General features: G+C 49.2%; 1 protein-coding gene across 5 annotated transcripts in view; it reads left to right on the forward strand.

Annotated features, from left to right (window-relative positions):
• The window catches only part of LOC132445650 (inactive ubiquitin carboxyl-terminal hydrolase 53), a 39,629-nt gene extending 24,912 nt beyond the window's left edge, over window positions 1-14,717 (forward strand). For all 5 annotated transcript variants that reach the window (XM_060035733.1, XM_060035738.1, XM_060035735.1 and 2 more), the window contains 6 exons: window positions 2,433-2,579; window positions 2,670-3,462; window positions 4,059-4,126; window positions 11,641-11,707; window positions 11,835-12,532; window positions 12,669-14,717. In XM_060035733.1, the coding sequence (XP_059891716.1) occupies window positions 2,433-2,579; window positions 2,670-3,462; window positions 4,059-4,126; window positions 11,641-11,707; window positions 11,835-12,532; window positions 12,669-12,745 (1,850 nt within the window). In that variant the 3' untranslated portion in view covers window positions 12,746-14,717. The remainder of the gene's footprint in view (window positions 1-2,432; window positions 2,580-2,669; window positions 3,463-4,058; window positions 4,127-11,640; window positions 11,708-11,834; window positions 12,533-12,668) is intronic.
• The last annotated feature ends 572 nt before the right edge of the window (window positions 14,718-15,289 follow it).

The following is a 15,289-nucleotide window of genomic DNA, read 5'->3' on the forward strand; positions in this document are numbered from 1 at the left end:
TTTTTTTAAGCTTTTGCAAAGGTGTCAAAAGTTGCTCAAAGATGGTCGTTGGTGTTTGCATGACTGCGTGTGCGACGTTGACACCGGTTGCCGGGGCCAACGTGAAAGCAGGGGGCCAGCGTCTCGCTCGTCTGCCGCTTATGTAAGCGGCCGTCTGGAAGCAATGTGTCAGACGGGGGATTAAGCGCTGACGTCTGTCCAGCCCTGCTCTCCCTCGCTCTGACTCAGTCACCGAGGAGTGGGAGAATACGTAAACAAAAAACACTCTTGTTCCTCCCTAATGGATTTCATGTTTTCTTTACGCATCCCAGTTGGGAGGCGTCGATCCTTTCGGTGGGCTTAATGGCAAACCTCAAACCAAAACAAAAAGATTCCCCGCAAAGACATGCAGTGGGGGGGGGGGGGGAGACCAGGGGCTTCTCCTGGTCTCTCCTGGTCTCCCACAGATTTATCAAGTGTCGGGGAAATGGGTTTAACTCCTCTGTCCCCTCGGTGCCCTTTTCCACCGATTCCAATTTAGAATCCTGGGGGGGGGGGGGGATAGCATCGACCAAGTCAACCGCGCAAACGTTAGCCCGTTAGCGAGCGCTTTACTCCCAATTACGCCGGCATTCGGTTAGCATGGCGGTGTCGGCGAGCCGTGATGAATAGCGCGGCTGGCCGAGGTGACGTCGCTGCAATTACCGGCCGCGCCGGTGATGCCCTCTGCACCGCGAGAGGAGCTGATGGATCTCCCTGACGTCAAGTTGTTTTGATTTAGCGCCGGAGTGCAACAGTTTGAGGCGGCGTGGTTCACCGAGGTGGGGGCGTCTGAGACCGTGCGCTGATGGGGGTGTCGGGTCCCGTCTCTGGGGTGATTGTGTTCTAATGGTGGGGAGGTGTCGGGCTGGCCTTGGAGATGAGTGGAGCGCCGGGTTGTGCAGGGTGTTCCTGGCACAGAGTCCTCGAAGATGTTCCGTCTTGCATCAACCGGTTTCATCTTTTGCTAGAGGTTATTGCTGTTTGTTGAGGGAGCAGAACTCTATTCTGGGTTGTGTGTGCGGCGACAAAAGGATTTTAATTTGTTTCTGTTCAATATTCTGTTTGATTTCTGTAGCTTTGGCCTGTATGTTACAGGCTTATCAATTATTTAAAGTTGGTGTGGGGTGTGGGGCACATTCCGTGTTTCATCAACGATTTAACTTCCCCTTATTGGCTTGCATCCACTTGTGTCCTCTTTAGTGGCGTGTATCAGAGGATGATCGGTAGTTTCAACACATCTGAATGCCACACATTTACTATCTAATCACAATTCCTTTTCAAATGAGAATTTCAAATCCATCAGATACCGCTAACTGCCTGTTGAGTCACGTTAACGTTTGATCGGAGGCTGCATTCATGACGACCATGATGGTATTTTCAGAGGTTACCTCACAGGTGGAGTCATGTATCCCATAATTCCCTTTTGTGTTCCTTATTGGTGATAACGGTTGACCAAAGGACCACTTCCGTGGTCACATGTCTGCCTCTCTTGTTAAGAAAGCCTGAAATAGACATGAGTCTGCAACAGCAAAGCCGTATTCTGCTGTATGCCTGTGAATAGGCTACACACATACGCACATGCACGCACGCACGCACGCACGCACGCACGCACGCACGCACGCACGCACACCATTCTTCAGTCCCAAGTATAGACACACCGTCTTATCCTAGTGACACTCTGAATCTTTGATTTGAGTGCCTACCCTGTGCTGTTCCCGATATACATTCTGTAAAGTCGACACGAAAGCACGCGCTGAACTCCTTGGCCCTGCCGCTCCTCAAGCACACGGCGGTGTGAAACCTGGACCCCCGGTGTCCTTTATTTACACCTCCCACCCCTCCGCTGGCAGGCCCAGCAGCACCCGTCAGACCCCCAACCCTCCCACCCCCACCCTCCCACCCCCACCTCACCCCACCCCCACCCTCCCACCCCCACCTCACCCCACCCCCGTACTCCGCACACAGGGCGAGGCATTTGTGTCGCGGTGTCCCACGGTGAAGGGTCAAGGTGACGGTGGGAAAGACTTTGTTACTTCTGTTCCCTGGAACTTGATGACACTGAAGGGTTTTGTTAAACACAAGGCCAGCATTAGGGGGGAGGGAGAGGGAGAGAGAGAGAGAGAGAGGTGTGGCATGCTCTGTGACATGCGCTGTCAGAAGTTTGTCTTTGTTACAATCGCCTGGGTTGGAGATTTAAATCGTTTCCTGCGTTTCTACTTTGCACATCACAAGTTAAGGAAAAAAATAAATAAGTAATGATGCATTCAATTATAGAATGTAATGTTTCATAATTTATTTCTTGTTAAGAGTGGGAGGTAGATGAATAATGGTTTGGTGAAAAAGAAACTCAGGCACCCTCTCATACAGAGCCTCCCTTTCTCTCCCTTTCTCTCCCTTTCTCTCCCGCTCAGACCCGGTTCCAGACCGTCCCGTGTGCCGCTCGGTCTCGCCCCCGGTGAACGGCTTCAAGCAGCACGTGCAAACGCGCCTCTACAACAGCCAGGGCAAGGGCCCCACGCGCAACGAGCGCCACGCCTTCATCGGGGGCCGACCGGCCTCCCACGACCCCCCCCGGCTCCACGACCCCCCCCGGCCCCACGACCCCCCCCGGCCCCACGACCCCCCCCGGCCCCACGACCCCCCCCGGCCCCACGACCCCCCCCGGCCCCACGATCGCCCCCACCCCAGGACGCAAGAGCCGGCGCCCGCGGTGGCTGCCGCACTGCGCGGCCCCCCTAGCAACAACAACGGGGGTGGTGTTCGTGGCGGCGGTGGGGTCAGCGGACACCCCAGCCTCCGCAGGCTGGACCACCACGCAAACGGGTACGATACGGACACCAGCCAAGGCTCGCGGGACCACTCCGGCAGCGGAGGACGCTCCAGCCGGCCGTGGAAGCCCATGAGGGAGGTGCTGAACGTGGACAGCGTGATCGGCGCCGGCAGCGGCGGGGCGTACTCGTCCCGGCCGGACCGGAGGCCGGCCAGCCCCGGCCGGAGGAGGCCCAACAGCCACTCCCCTTCTCGGGACCGGGAGCGAGACCGGGAGCGAGACCGGGACCGGGAACGGGACAGGGAGCGAGACCGGGACCAGGACCAGGACCAGGAACAGGACAGGGAGCCGGTGGCGTGGGGCAGCCGGGAGGAGCACAAGCCCAAGAGCCTGATGACCATCTACGAGGACGAGTCCCGCCAGGACATCGGGGGCAGCCGGAGCTCGCTGGACTCGGACAGCAGGGGCGGGTGGGCCCCCGGGGAACGTGCCCGGCCCCCCATGGGGGCGCCCACGGCGCTCAAGGTGCACAGCGACCACTGGAAGTTCCAGCGGACGGAGTCGGGCTACGAGAGCAGCGACCGGCTCAGCAACGGCTCGGCCAGCTCGCCCTCGGTGGAGAACGTCTCCTCCAAAGAGCTGAAGCCCAGACCTGAGCTCCACCCGGCCAGGTGAGAGGGGGAACGCCCCACTGGGAATGGTTTTCATCAGCTTTATCACCGCTTGTTTTATACCGGCAGATGCATTTATTGGGCTGCTGCCCTGTGCGGTCACTGGTACTATTGTGTCCAGTATTTCAGCACTAGCGTATTTTTTAATCCTGTTAGTGAAAGTGTCTTCTATAAAATAATAGGTTTTCCGAGGCAGATACTGGAAAGGAGAGGTTACTGCCTCCCTGGCCCCACAACAATGAACAAGCCTACACACCGAAGACAAGGCTCTGCTAGGGACGGCTAATGGCTAATATTGGCGACCTCTGATCCCTTTAGTGATTAATGCGATGTTGACCTCTTGCGGTCGTGGTTTCTGTGATTAAGCAGCGGGGGGGCGGGTGACCGGGTGACCAGGCAGATGTTTTCACATCGCACCACTCCGAAATAAATGAAAAGGAGATAGCTGATGTCGCGGGGGACGGCCACGAGAGCTCATTGTTCAGCTTCAATCTGTTAAAGTGGTTCTTGGGGTGAAGTGTGCACAGAGCGATATCACACTGCTTTCCTATCAGTGGAGAGTCTCATAAACCCTGCTGGCCACTTTTGTGTTTCAGGGACCCCTATCAGCAGATAAGAGGGGATGATGTCAACACCGACGTCACCCTCTCCTCCTTCTCCTACGGTAAGAGATTTGTCCTTCACCCAAGACGCACCTTTTTTGTTCCAGGTCGTAATTATGGGTGTCGCAAGAGCTTTTGACACAATACATACTTGTGTTATTGTGCAAACGCTGGGCCCGGCTAGGAAGATGTAATCAAAGATGTTAATGCGAGTTCATTTCTACCGGCAGACGGTACACTGCTGGGCGGCATGAAGCTCAGGAGGTTGGGCGGGTTCGCTGGTAACCGGACGGTTACTTGTTCGATCCCCGGCTCCTAGCCGAGCGCCGGTTTATTCCTGAGCAAGGTCGCCTTGCGTTGTTGATACCGCCTTCGGTGTGTGAATGTCTGCATGAATGGGTGAATGTGAGGCAATATTGTAAAGCGCTGTGGGTGGCCACTGGTTAGATAAGAGCGGTATAAATGCAGTCCATTTAGCATTTATTTACACTGCAAAACCTTGTTTACCTCGTCCCACTGTACGCACCGAGCTCACCTTCCTCCGAGTCCTCAGCTCCTTGTTGTCTTTAAAACTCCTTCAGATGTTTGCACACCGCTCCGGTAAACACCGGCCCCCAGTGACACAACGTTGGCTGATGAGGACCAACGTTGAAGTGTGTGTCTGCGTGGCCGTGTGCAAACGCCCTGAAACCCTTTCAGAGCGCGGTGTGCCCTGCGACCCCCAGCGGGACGCGTGTACGTACCGCTTCCACTAAATAATGAACGGCGTCTCTCACCTTCTGCTCATTATCCAAGAACGTACACCGCGCAGACACACGCACCACACCGTGCGGTCACTCACACACCGCACCGTGCGGACATACGCATACCAAACCGTGCGGACACACACATACCACACCTGGTGTGCGGACAAACACACACACACCACACCGCGTAGACACACACACCTCGTGGACACACGCACAACAACACGCACACACACACACCACACCACACCGCCTCTGACCTGCATTTCTGAGTACGGGTGCGGCCTCTCGCGGTTGTTATTTCTCACCGAGTGTTGCTCAGTGCGGTGAGGTCATCCGGGTTATCGGTGAGGCAACACAAGAAACAAGCTTGACTTTTCCTGCTTTTTAATAGTCTACTGCCTAACAAACCTGCTGCTAGTATAAACAGCTCCTGTCTATCAGCTAGATTTGAGTTATTACTATGCTCTGTTCGGGCCAGACAATGCTTCTTCAATCTATTTTTATATCAGTACATCGGGTGTGGTTGTACTTTTTCTCAACGTCTTAAACATTCTCTCAAGTAATGCGTATACTTGGTTTGGACTTGCAAACATCTATACCATATCACAAAGGTGTATTTGAGGGCTGTGGGATGCTTTTCCCATGACTTTTCACCATTTCGCAGTCTTATAATCTGGTGTTATGATTACTGATGTGCGTTTGCGATTATTACACTCATTATCTGTTGTTATGGGACTCACCGGCCTTTGTCCGCACCCCTTTGGGTTTACCTCATCTCTTGCAGCACCAAGTTGACACCAAATAGTAATTATCTGTAATTCTACAAATAAGTCCCCACTGGCCATCAGACTTTCATAAAACCGGCATGGTTCTTTCCCGTGGACTTCCTGAAACACTCATACCGTGATCCAGCCACCGTATCGCTCCGCTACACCGGGTCATTAACCTTGATTTATCGTTCCGTGCGTATGGTTAAGGTCAGGCTCTCGGATAGCGTGGAAACACCGAGGTTTGTTCCTTCGCTAAACTTGACCTTCTTTCTGTTGGAACAAAGTTAATGTGTCCTGTTTCATGAAAAAAAACCACATTGCTCAGAAAATTGGCAAAGAATAGAAAATGGGTTTTATCGCCGTGAGAAATGTGTTTTCTGTATGATAATTGTTATTTCATCCGATAAATATTCTATTTTGTATGTCGAGATTGCCTCGATTTTTCTTCAGGCTCACTAATCACACTGGGGTTTGTATGTTTGCTCTGCTGTATCCTGGCGAGGATCGCTTTGAAACAGGAACGACTGTAAATAATATTTATTCTGGAAAATTAAATTGTATCCCTCTTGAAGGCGGCCTCGTCGTAAAAAGCCAGAGCGTGTCCGGCCGCGATAGCACGTCTTTACAAAACAAACCGCCGCCCTAGCTCGAGTTAAAGGAGGTGACATTAACCCAGGGAGAGGGACACCCCCGTCTGACTCCTGCTGTCCCCTCGCCTGGCGCGCGGAGGGGACGTATCGACTAAGGGGCTGAGAGGGAAGGTCAAACATCCAAAACCTGTGAAGAGGCTGTCACGGATTCCCACGCTCATGAGCAGGGCGAGAGGGGTTATTGGCTGAGGTTGCCGGCGTGCCAGGCTGTGCCCAGCCAGCCGTGACCCATCTCTGTGACGTTGTTTTTTCATGGTGCCCTTTTAGTTTGTTGTTAAGCACGAGTTTTACATTAATTGTTAAAAGGTCTGTTAATGTGGCATGCCTGGACTGTTTAAAGATTTCCCCCTGGATGCCAAAGTTCACGATAGGGTCGTTCTTATTAACAATCTGCTTGTGAGTTCCAAAGTACTAGAGAGGGGAAGATAACTGGAATAGGTTAAATTATCACACGCCCATCGTCTTTGCCGTGATTTTGGCCTGGCATGGTCCTCGGCCTGACCTATTTTTCTAGTATAAATTGTTTGTTAGCAGCTGCTGGTAAAAGGCTTAGTTGGCTGATGTTCAGTTGTGGTCGCTGGTGTGGGCCGGCCTTCCTGGGAAGCCTGGGATGACTCTACACACAAACTTCCTCTCTCACAGACCCGCACAGACCGACAGACACACAGACAGAAATATACATAGACACACACACCTACAAAGACACACACGCATCCACATAGACACACATGCACGCGCGTGCACATAGACACACGCACGCACATGGAAACAAGCGCGCACATAGACACACGCACACTATCATAATATAGATTTTTTTTAAAGTTGCGTAATTCATTTGGTTTTTTGTGTTGGCAACCTGACCTGCTTGATAAAAAGCCATGCCAACCTCGGTTGCCCGTTCCAAAACCCTGTTTTCTCAGCATGTTTCGTCCTTGCATCTCCAGTGAATGTAAAACGCAGGTAACCCAGAAGAAGGAAGACTTCATGGATTCATAGCAGGGAGTTTAAGGTAGCGGGTTACCTCCAGAGCCGTTGAGCCCTGTCCCTCCAATATATTCGGGGCCTGCGGCCAGCTTCCCTATGCTATTGCTAGTCCGTCTCATCCATAGCCGACTTTACTTTAGTGAACCTTGTATCTTCCCCCTTTCCCACCTCTCAGCCAAAGGCTGAAATATGTCTTTACCGCAAGTCCAGGCATTCTGGTGTGGGACTTTGAGTCTGTAACTCAGGAACTTAATAATAATAATAATAATAATACATTTTATTTATAACACACTTTACGTTAACTCAATGACCTCAAAGTGCTACAATGCACATTAAAAGACTATAAAACATAAAAGACTAACTAGATTAAAAAGAAAAATAACAGAGAAAAAATAATAATTTAAAATAGCAGTTTAGCCAAAGGCTTTTCTAGAAAGATGGGTTTCTAGGCCTTTTTTAAAAGAATCCACAGTCTGTGGGGCCCTTGGATGGTCAGGGAGAGCATTCCACAGACTAGCTGCAGCTGAGCAGAAGGCGCGATGGCCCACAACTTGTCTGATTTACACAGCTGGGTTGCCCGTCTCCAACCCGGAGTCCAGAACATGGACCCGGTTGCCCCGGAGCGTCCAGAATGATCCCCTGGATGAACCGCCAACATCCTTTAAACCTTTCATCAACTTGTAGAACACTCTTCTCCCATACTTCTCCTCGTGTATAGACATTTAGTTTCTCCATGATGTCAGCAAAACATTACCTTATCCCATCATTCGAGTGCATTAGTGATGGGTAGTTTCTTGACCCTTTGGGCCCTTTCCTTAGTGTGTGTGTGTGTGTGTGTGTGTGTGTGTGTGTGTGTGTGTGTGTGTGTGGAGGGGGGGGCTCTTGTTCTGCCTGTAAAGTGAGTGGGTTGTGCTTAGCAAGCCTGCGATGTGTTAACGCCCCAGGATAAGAGGACATTAAGACAGAGGGTCGTCAGGCCATTGGATCATATTAACACACGAGATAATAGAAGTGAGGGAGAAAGGATGAGGAAGAACAGACTAAGACATGTTGTTTCTGAAGGGAATCGACCCCTGACCTCACTCCTCCAGCCCCTCTACCCAATGGGCAATGAGCAGAACTTTGGGACGTGTTCATGACAAAACAAATCAAAAAGTTGTCCTCCAATATGTCTGGAAACATGCCGTCTAGGACTGGGACGAGCCAGACAGAGCATGTGTCTAGGTTTCATCTTACTTTTGTGCCAGATATATATATATTTTTTTAAAGTTGCCTTAATCTGTTTATGGTAATCTGGTGTAATCTAAAATCCAGACTCATCCGTCTGCAAAACCCAACTATATTCAGCCGCAAATTAATAATTGATGTTGTTGGAATATTATTCAAAGTGCGGACGCTTTGACGCACTGCCTGAGTTTGTGTTTTTTCCCTCCGTGCATAACCGCACGGACGTGACTAGTACATATGCCACAACATGCATTTTAATGATAAGAGGAGGAACAAATCTCTTTGTTAAAATAAACCTTAAAAGTACAGGAACAGGTTGTCTCGGCGGTGCGCTGACAGCAACATCTAAGCGCTGTCAAAAGGTTCTCACTGAACGGCTCGTGGTTCGTGAGGAGGATGCTTCCTCGTGTCAAATGAAAGACCGACTCCAGCGTCAAGTATTGAAACAGTGTCAAGTGGCTTGTTTATCCTCCCCTCCACTTCCGCCACAAGCAGACGTGACCTCAGCAGCCCAGACAGACAGATGTGTGTGTGAGGCGATGATGACCGTGTGTGTGTGTGTGTGTGTGTGTGTGTGTGTGTGTGTGTGTGTGGAGGGGAGGACTGGATTGGGTGTTTGTGTGCCTCTGTCTGTGTGCGTGGATGTGTGTGTCCGCCTGTGTGTGTGTGTGTATTTGTATGTGTGTATTATGACTCTGGAATGGCGTCAGGCGTGGACACATCTGTGGTTTCATCCCCTAGATCAGGCCTATTCAACTAGCGGCCCGTGGGCCAAATGCGGCCCCTCTTAATCTTTTTCTGGCCCGCAAGTGGTTGCATGCAAAAAATAAATAAAATAAACGAGAAACATAGTTGCATGCAAATCAGGTTTCTGTGTGTAGCCGGTGATACTAGCCAGTATCAGTACCCCACAATCAGAAACTGGCATCACTTATTCTGACAATGTTTGGCTCAACCGATACGTATGAGTCTAGCTTTTCTCATATGAATGCCATCAGAACAAGGGCACGTTGCTCGATGACCTATAAGAAGCTGCATGAGTGTCTCAGGATGAGCCAAACTAGGCAAACGAGGCAGTGCAATCTTTCTCACTGACTCACTGGCTCAAAATGTCTCATATGTACAGTAGTTCTGTTTTGTGATGATTCAAACAACATTGTTGAATTCTAAATACGTGTCCAAAATATGTGAGAACAAAATCTTTTATAATGATACGATTAAAAGTGAAGAAGGAAGGAATGCGTCTGACAAGTTTATTCCATGTAGTAGTACTATATATATTAAGTTAACACTATTTTAAGTACGATTTATTTGTAGCAGATTCATTGACGTAGTTTTACCTCTGTGTGGCCCATGAACCCCCAGTGGTTTTCCTTTTCGGCCCACTTGTTAAGGAGGTTGAATAGCCCTGCCCTAGATCTCTATCTGCATTCCCCCACACTGAATACATGAATATATATATATGTGTGCATGAACACAGTGACCACTCACCACACAGCCTTTTCATGTATATTTTTGTAATTTTTCTAACCCGTCTGAGGTCTTGCGGGCATTTCTTTCAATGTGCTGACTATGAATATGCACACGCTGGCATCCAAAATGGAACCGGAGACAAATTAAGCAGAGTTGCATTAACTTGGAATGAATATTTGCAGTTATTTTTCACTCTACAAGTGTACGACTCTTGAATATCTGGTCATATTTCTACATGAATAACTGCCGGTTTCTCTGATGTGTTTCCGGGGTGTGTGCGTTTGTACAGATGGGCGTCAAATGTTCTCAGGGAGTTCGTTCACTAGGGTAATGGCCTCCTGATGTAGGAGACCTGTGTGCAAATGGAGAAACGGGAGCGCTATACAAGTTAATGTCTCACTGGGAATCGTTCCCCGGTCTGGTCCACTGGGCAAACGATGACGACTCTGACGTGTTCGGTCTTTCTGTTTTGTTTCTTGATACTGCATCTTCTAATAACAAAAAGGAGAAATTGGTTAATAATGGGAGGTTATTAAATTGTTAGACAACGTTTTTATGTGCATAGCAACAGGAAATCACTACGTTTGGTGGTCCGGTAAAACTGCCAAATCTTTGGTTTTCCTCACAGCTTTTTGCAGAAGTGCAGCAAAAACGCATTCCAGTGATATTTTTTTTTTAACGGCATTACGCTGTTTAGTCGCTTATCAACGGGACCAAAACAAACGCTGCCACATTGGGGGAGTTATCAGCTTAACCATGCAGCAGTGCTGGGGGGGGTGGGGGTGGGTGGGAAGAGAGACGGAGTCCCTAGCCCGACCCTCCAGTGTAATTGCACGCCAGCACAAAGGATTTAGCTGCTTAATGCTCATAGTGGGGGCGCCCTACGGCTAAAATAGTGGTGTGTGAGCGTGTTTTGACAGACTGACAGGCCACAGATGTTACTCCGAGTTCCTTACTGGTCCAAGAGCTCTGATGCTTTCCTCTGATTGGGCGTTGTGAATCAAACCCATCCAGTTTGCCGACCGACTTATCCTAACTTGTTAATCAGGTGACATACACCTTGCAATTTTCTTCCCTCTTAAAATTTTACAACATTGTCCAGTTATTTCAATCTACAAACCAAAGTGTCTTCGATAATGAGAACAGGACATGGACTAAAGGGACATAGTAGGGAATTCAACCCCCAAATCAATGTGGGGGTGCCCCCACCCCTTATTTGTTTACACGCATCCTTACCTTTCCCTCTCTGTAGCACTGGCGCTAACTCTGCTATCGTTGGCAGAGGTGAGCGCAAAGCTAACCGGGGCCAGAACATCGACACAGCTTCCCTTTCGGGGGTAGCCCTCTGTGTGGCAGGGTCAGCCAGCGACAGAACACAGAGAGCCACGGGGCACTCGGCTCTAGACTGGCTGCTACACCGCCACTGTCTGTGTACCGGCGAAAGCCCCCACACTGACCCCTGCTAGATTATCTAACATGTTTTGGAGAGGGGGGGGGAAAGAGGGAGAGGACACGCAGCAGTAGCTTCGCTCAGATATAAACCCATCATGACAGATGTTAAGCCAGTTTATTTGTTTATTTATTTCCGGCAATTTATTTGTTTATTGACGGGCCGCGGCCGACGGGCTGCTGTCTGTCTGGCCGGGGACTGACCGCTGTGGCGGTAGTTATTATCCGTGTTGTCTCGGGTTTAATGCCGTAACGCTTCCCGTCTGTCCTCTAGATGACCGTGGACGGAAACCAGCGGGTCTCAAGGATCCCGATCCAGTGTCTACTCCGTACCTGCAAAGGTAAAAGGGAATTTAGAATAAAAATGGAAATCGCACTCCAAATCGGAAGGTGTCTTTTTGTGTTATTTTTTTTTTTAAATGACCGTTCACTACGAGTTGGTCAAAGTGACTGAATCCTAATCCACAGGACCAGAGCCTTCCGCTACAACCCGGGCCGCCTGGAGAAGATCAGCAGCCCTGACAGCGACCGGGAGGAGAACGTGGATGGCAGCCCGGAGCCCCCCTACCTGGCCAAGACCAGCAGCTCAGAGTGGAACAGCTCCGACGACCTCGCCGGCCCCTTCTCCGAGCAGGACGACCCCCTGCCTCCGCCGCCGCCGCTGCCCCCAAAGGACTTCATCCGCTGGCCCAGCGACTTCCCGGGTCTGGACGGAGACGCGGACCGGCGCCGGGACTCCCCGTCCTCGCCCCCGCCACCCTTACTGTCCACCACGCACCCGACCTTCCGCCGCTGGATGGAGGCCACGCCCGACCACAGGCACTCGTCCGACTCCAGCTCCGCGGGCTCCAAGTCGGTGTCCTCGGACCAGGAGCGGAACGACCTCTCGGCCAGCGACAGCGAGAAGGGGTTCTCCGGGGACGGGGATGCCGCCGCCGCCACGACGCCGCCGAGCGACGTGAAGCTCCCCACCACCTACTTCTCGGTGGACGGCTGCATGACGGACACGTACCGGGCCAAGTACCACCGCCGGCCCCCGCTGCACGCCCTGACAGAGGCCTGGGGGGAGCAGCAGGCGTCGTCGGGGGAGAGCGACGCCGACTCGCGCCGGCTGCCCCCCGTGGAGCGGCGAGTGCCGGAGCCCGGGAGAGGGAGATCGGAGCTGGGTAAGCATTCTGAGAAATGAAAGCATTCTGAGAAATTCCGAAATTCGGAAACGCGTTCTTGTACTCGCCCGTTGGCTTGTTATTGAATTTTTTTTTTGAGATGTTGTGCTTAAGCTGTACATCTTTCTGATTCTAGGTTATTCTACGGCTAAAAGTGCTGCGAGGTGGAACCCGGTGACTCCTAAAGGACTGGATGAACACGGGTACCTCTGAGTTCCACTCAGGCGGAGCCACAAACTGTGCAGAAGAGCGATGATGAATCTGTGATTATTATTTTTTTTAATCCTCCGATTGAAGGGGAGACGTCGACATGCTTAAACGACTCGTCTTCCCGTTGCACAGAAAATCCGAAGCGCCAAAGAAATCGATTCCCGAAAAACAACGTTGAAAGAATGTTACAAGTACCAGTTCCTCCTCATTGCTTTGTAAATACAACCTTAACAAATCTGAAGCGTTTGGAAGCCATAACACACCAAACTGTGTTAGCACAGTGCTTACGTCACTCGTAGCTCATCCTCTTAATGCCATTGCATTTTTCAATGTGTTATTAAGTTGCGAGAGGTCTGCTTTAATCGTGTTTTCCTCCATGTTCTTAGAAGGCATTCCAGTGCTGTAAGTACACTCATTAGCAGAGGGGTTGAAGAGTGGTAGATTTGTATCTTAGAATGTCGCCATGTTGCATGTTAAGCTAGATAACGGCATACCGTCTTATCCCAAAGAGCCTTCTTCATGCCTTGCAATAATTACTTTGGTGAGTTGTGTTATTTTTTTCAAATTTACGGAAATTTACTTAATTGGTTTAAGAAGAAAATCGGTGGAATTTGTTTTCGGTACATGACTTTGCTATGTGACTGCGTGACTTTTAAGCACTTTTTGAGCTGAATAATTGTGGAATGCCTTTTCTCTGGGGGGATTCTGAACTGAGAGAGCGGAGAGCCCAGCCCGTGTGTTTATGAATAGTAGACTCATTTGAAAGTCATATTAACAAATCCTCACCAGCGGGAGTAAACGGGGATAAATAAATTATAAAGCACGCTCTGTCTCCACGCGGTTCAAAGACCCCAAAGCGGGCAGCGGTTAAACCAACAGGAGCTTCGGGAAAACCAACTGCACCTGAAACGGTTCTGGGCTTGTCTCACCAGGCAACGTCTCACAACACACACAGAGGATCTGTACCAGAATGTCTTAGTATAAAAAAACAGCCCCTTAACTCCCCCTCCCCTTAACTCCCCGTCCCTTAAGAGGTTAACGGCACGATTTAAACCAAGAATATGAACACGTGTTTCCATTCATTCTACCTTTTGCTCAATCGGAAGCTTGTGAATCATTGGCCTGGAATGTGATGGAAGTAAATAAATCCTAATGCTGTTTTCATTTTGTTTAAGGTTCTGTTTTTTTGTTTGTCATGTTTTCAAGATGGCAGGAGATTGTTGTGGGTTAAATTGCACATGTATAGGATACGAGCAGGACTAAGACGGAGCCCGGTTGGAGGGTGAGAATGTGTGGTGGTGTTTTGTTGGTGAACAGGTATCTGGCTAATGCTCTTTCTGCACACACCCCAATCACTCTTTCACTCTCTGTCTCTCTCTCTCTGTCTCTCTCTCTCTGTCTCTGTCTCTGTCTCTGTCTCTGTCTCTGTCTCTGTGTGTGTGTCTGTCTCTCTGTCTTTACCTCTGTCGCTTTCTCTCCAAGCTGCAGAGTCAAACATCCCTATAGAATTTATGTGTATCATAATGCTGCATTCCTCTTTATTTCATGTACTTTGTCTTAACACTCCCTTCCAATACTCCTTAACTTTTTTTTATAGGTCCTGTTATGGGCAAAAGTAGTAGTGCTGTCACTATATTAATGCCTTTTACTATCAATCCACGTTGGCTAAGAGTGTAGACGCTTTTGAGCATGTCTTTGGGAATTGAAATGCTTATTTTTAACAGATTATTTTTGCTTGGTCCCATTCCTGAATATTCATCCTCTACTTGGTAAAATGCTGGAGATGTCTTTTACGGTGTTTCGATGGTATCAACTGTTTTGTACATTTTGGACAGAGTAAACTGCACAGTGCCTTTTGTACTTTTCTATGTTCTCGACCATTTGAAATACAATTATGTGTAAAATTCTTTGATTTTCAGGATTGTTTTTTAACAAGATATTTCGTTTGTATTAATTATTAAACCATTTTATTTAAGCAGTGGTCTGTCATTTTGGGTGTCCAGTGTCCACCGATGCCTAGCGTGTTGCTGCCTCCTGCAGGATATTTGACTGAACTGCAACTTTGGCCTTTCAATGCCTAATATATTCGCATAATAAAGTGATGAAGAACCTATTCAGATGGCTCGCTTACGGTGCAGTTTCCAATGCAGAATCTATCATTTATAATTTCTCTTAAGATTTTTAATCTAAAAAAACGTTTTGGAGATTTCAATGTAGAACTATTAACATCTTTCTATACCTCTCTCTACCCCGTTCTAACTACTTAACTTTTCAGTCAACAGCCCCTGACCTACGAGGTCATCAAAGCTATCTCCCCATCATCCCATTCACCTCTACGAACGGCTTCTTTGCATCTAATATTAGCTATCATTACTTTAACTTAACTTTACTTAACTTAACATTCAGAAGTGAGAAGCCATCTGAATAAAAAAATCAATATTTAACCAACAAATATTTATATAGACATTTAGAGGTATAACAGGCTTAATGCTAATAGTAGATGTTATCAAAATATGAAGTAGATATGAACACACTACGTAAAAAATA

Source organism: Gadus macrocephalus, chromosome 17, assembly GCF_031168955.1.
Source record: "Gadus macrocephalus chromosome 17, ASM3116895v1".
Classification (NCBI taxonomy): domain Eukaryota; kingdom Metazoa; phylum Chordata; class Actinopteri; order Gadiformes; family Gadidae; genus Gadus; species Gadus macrocephalus.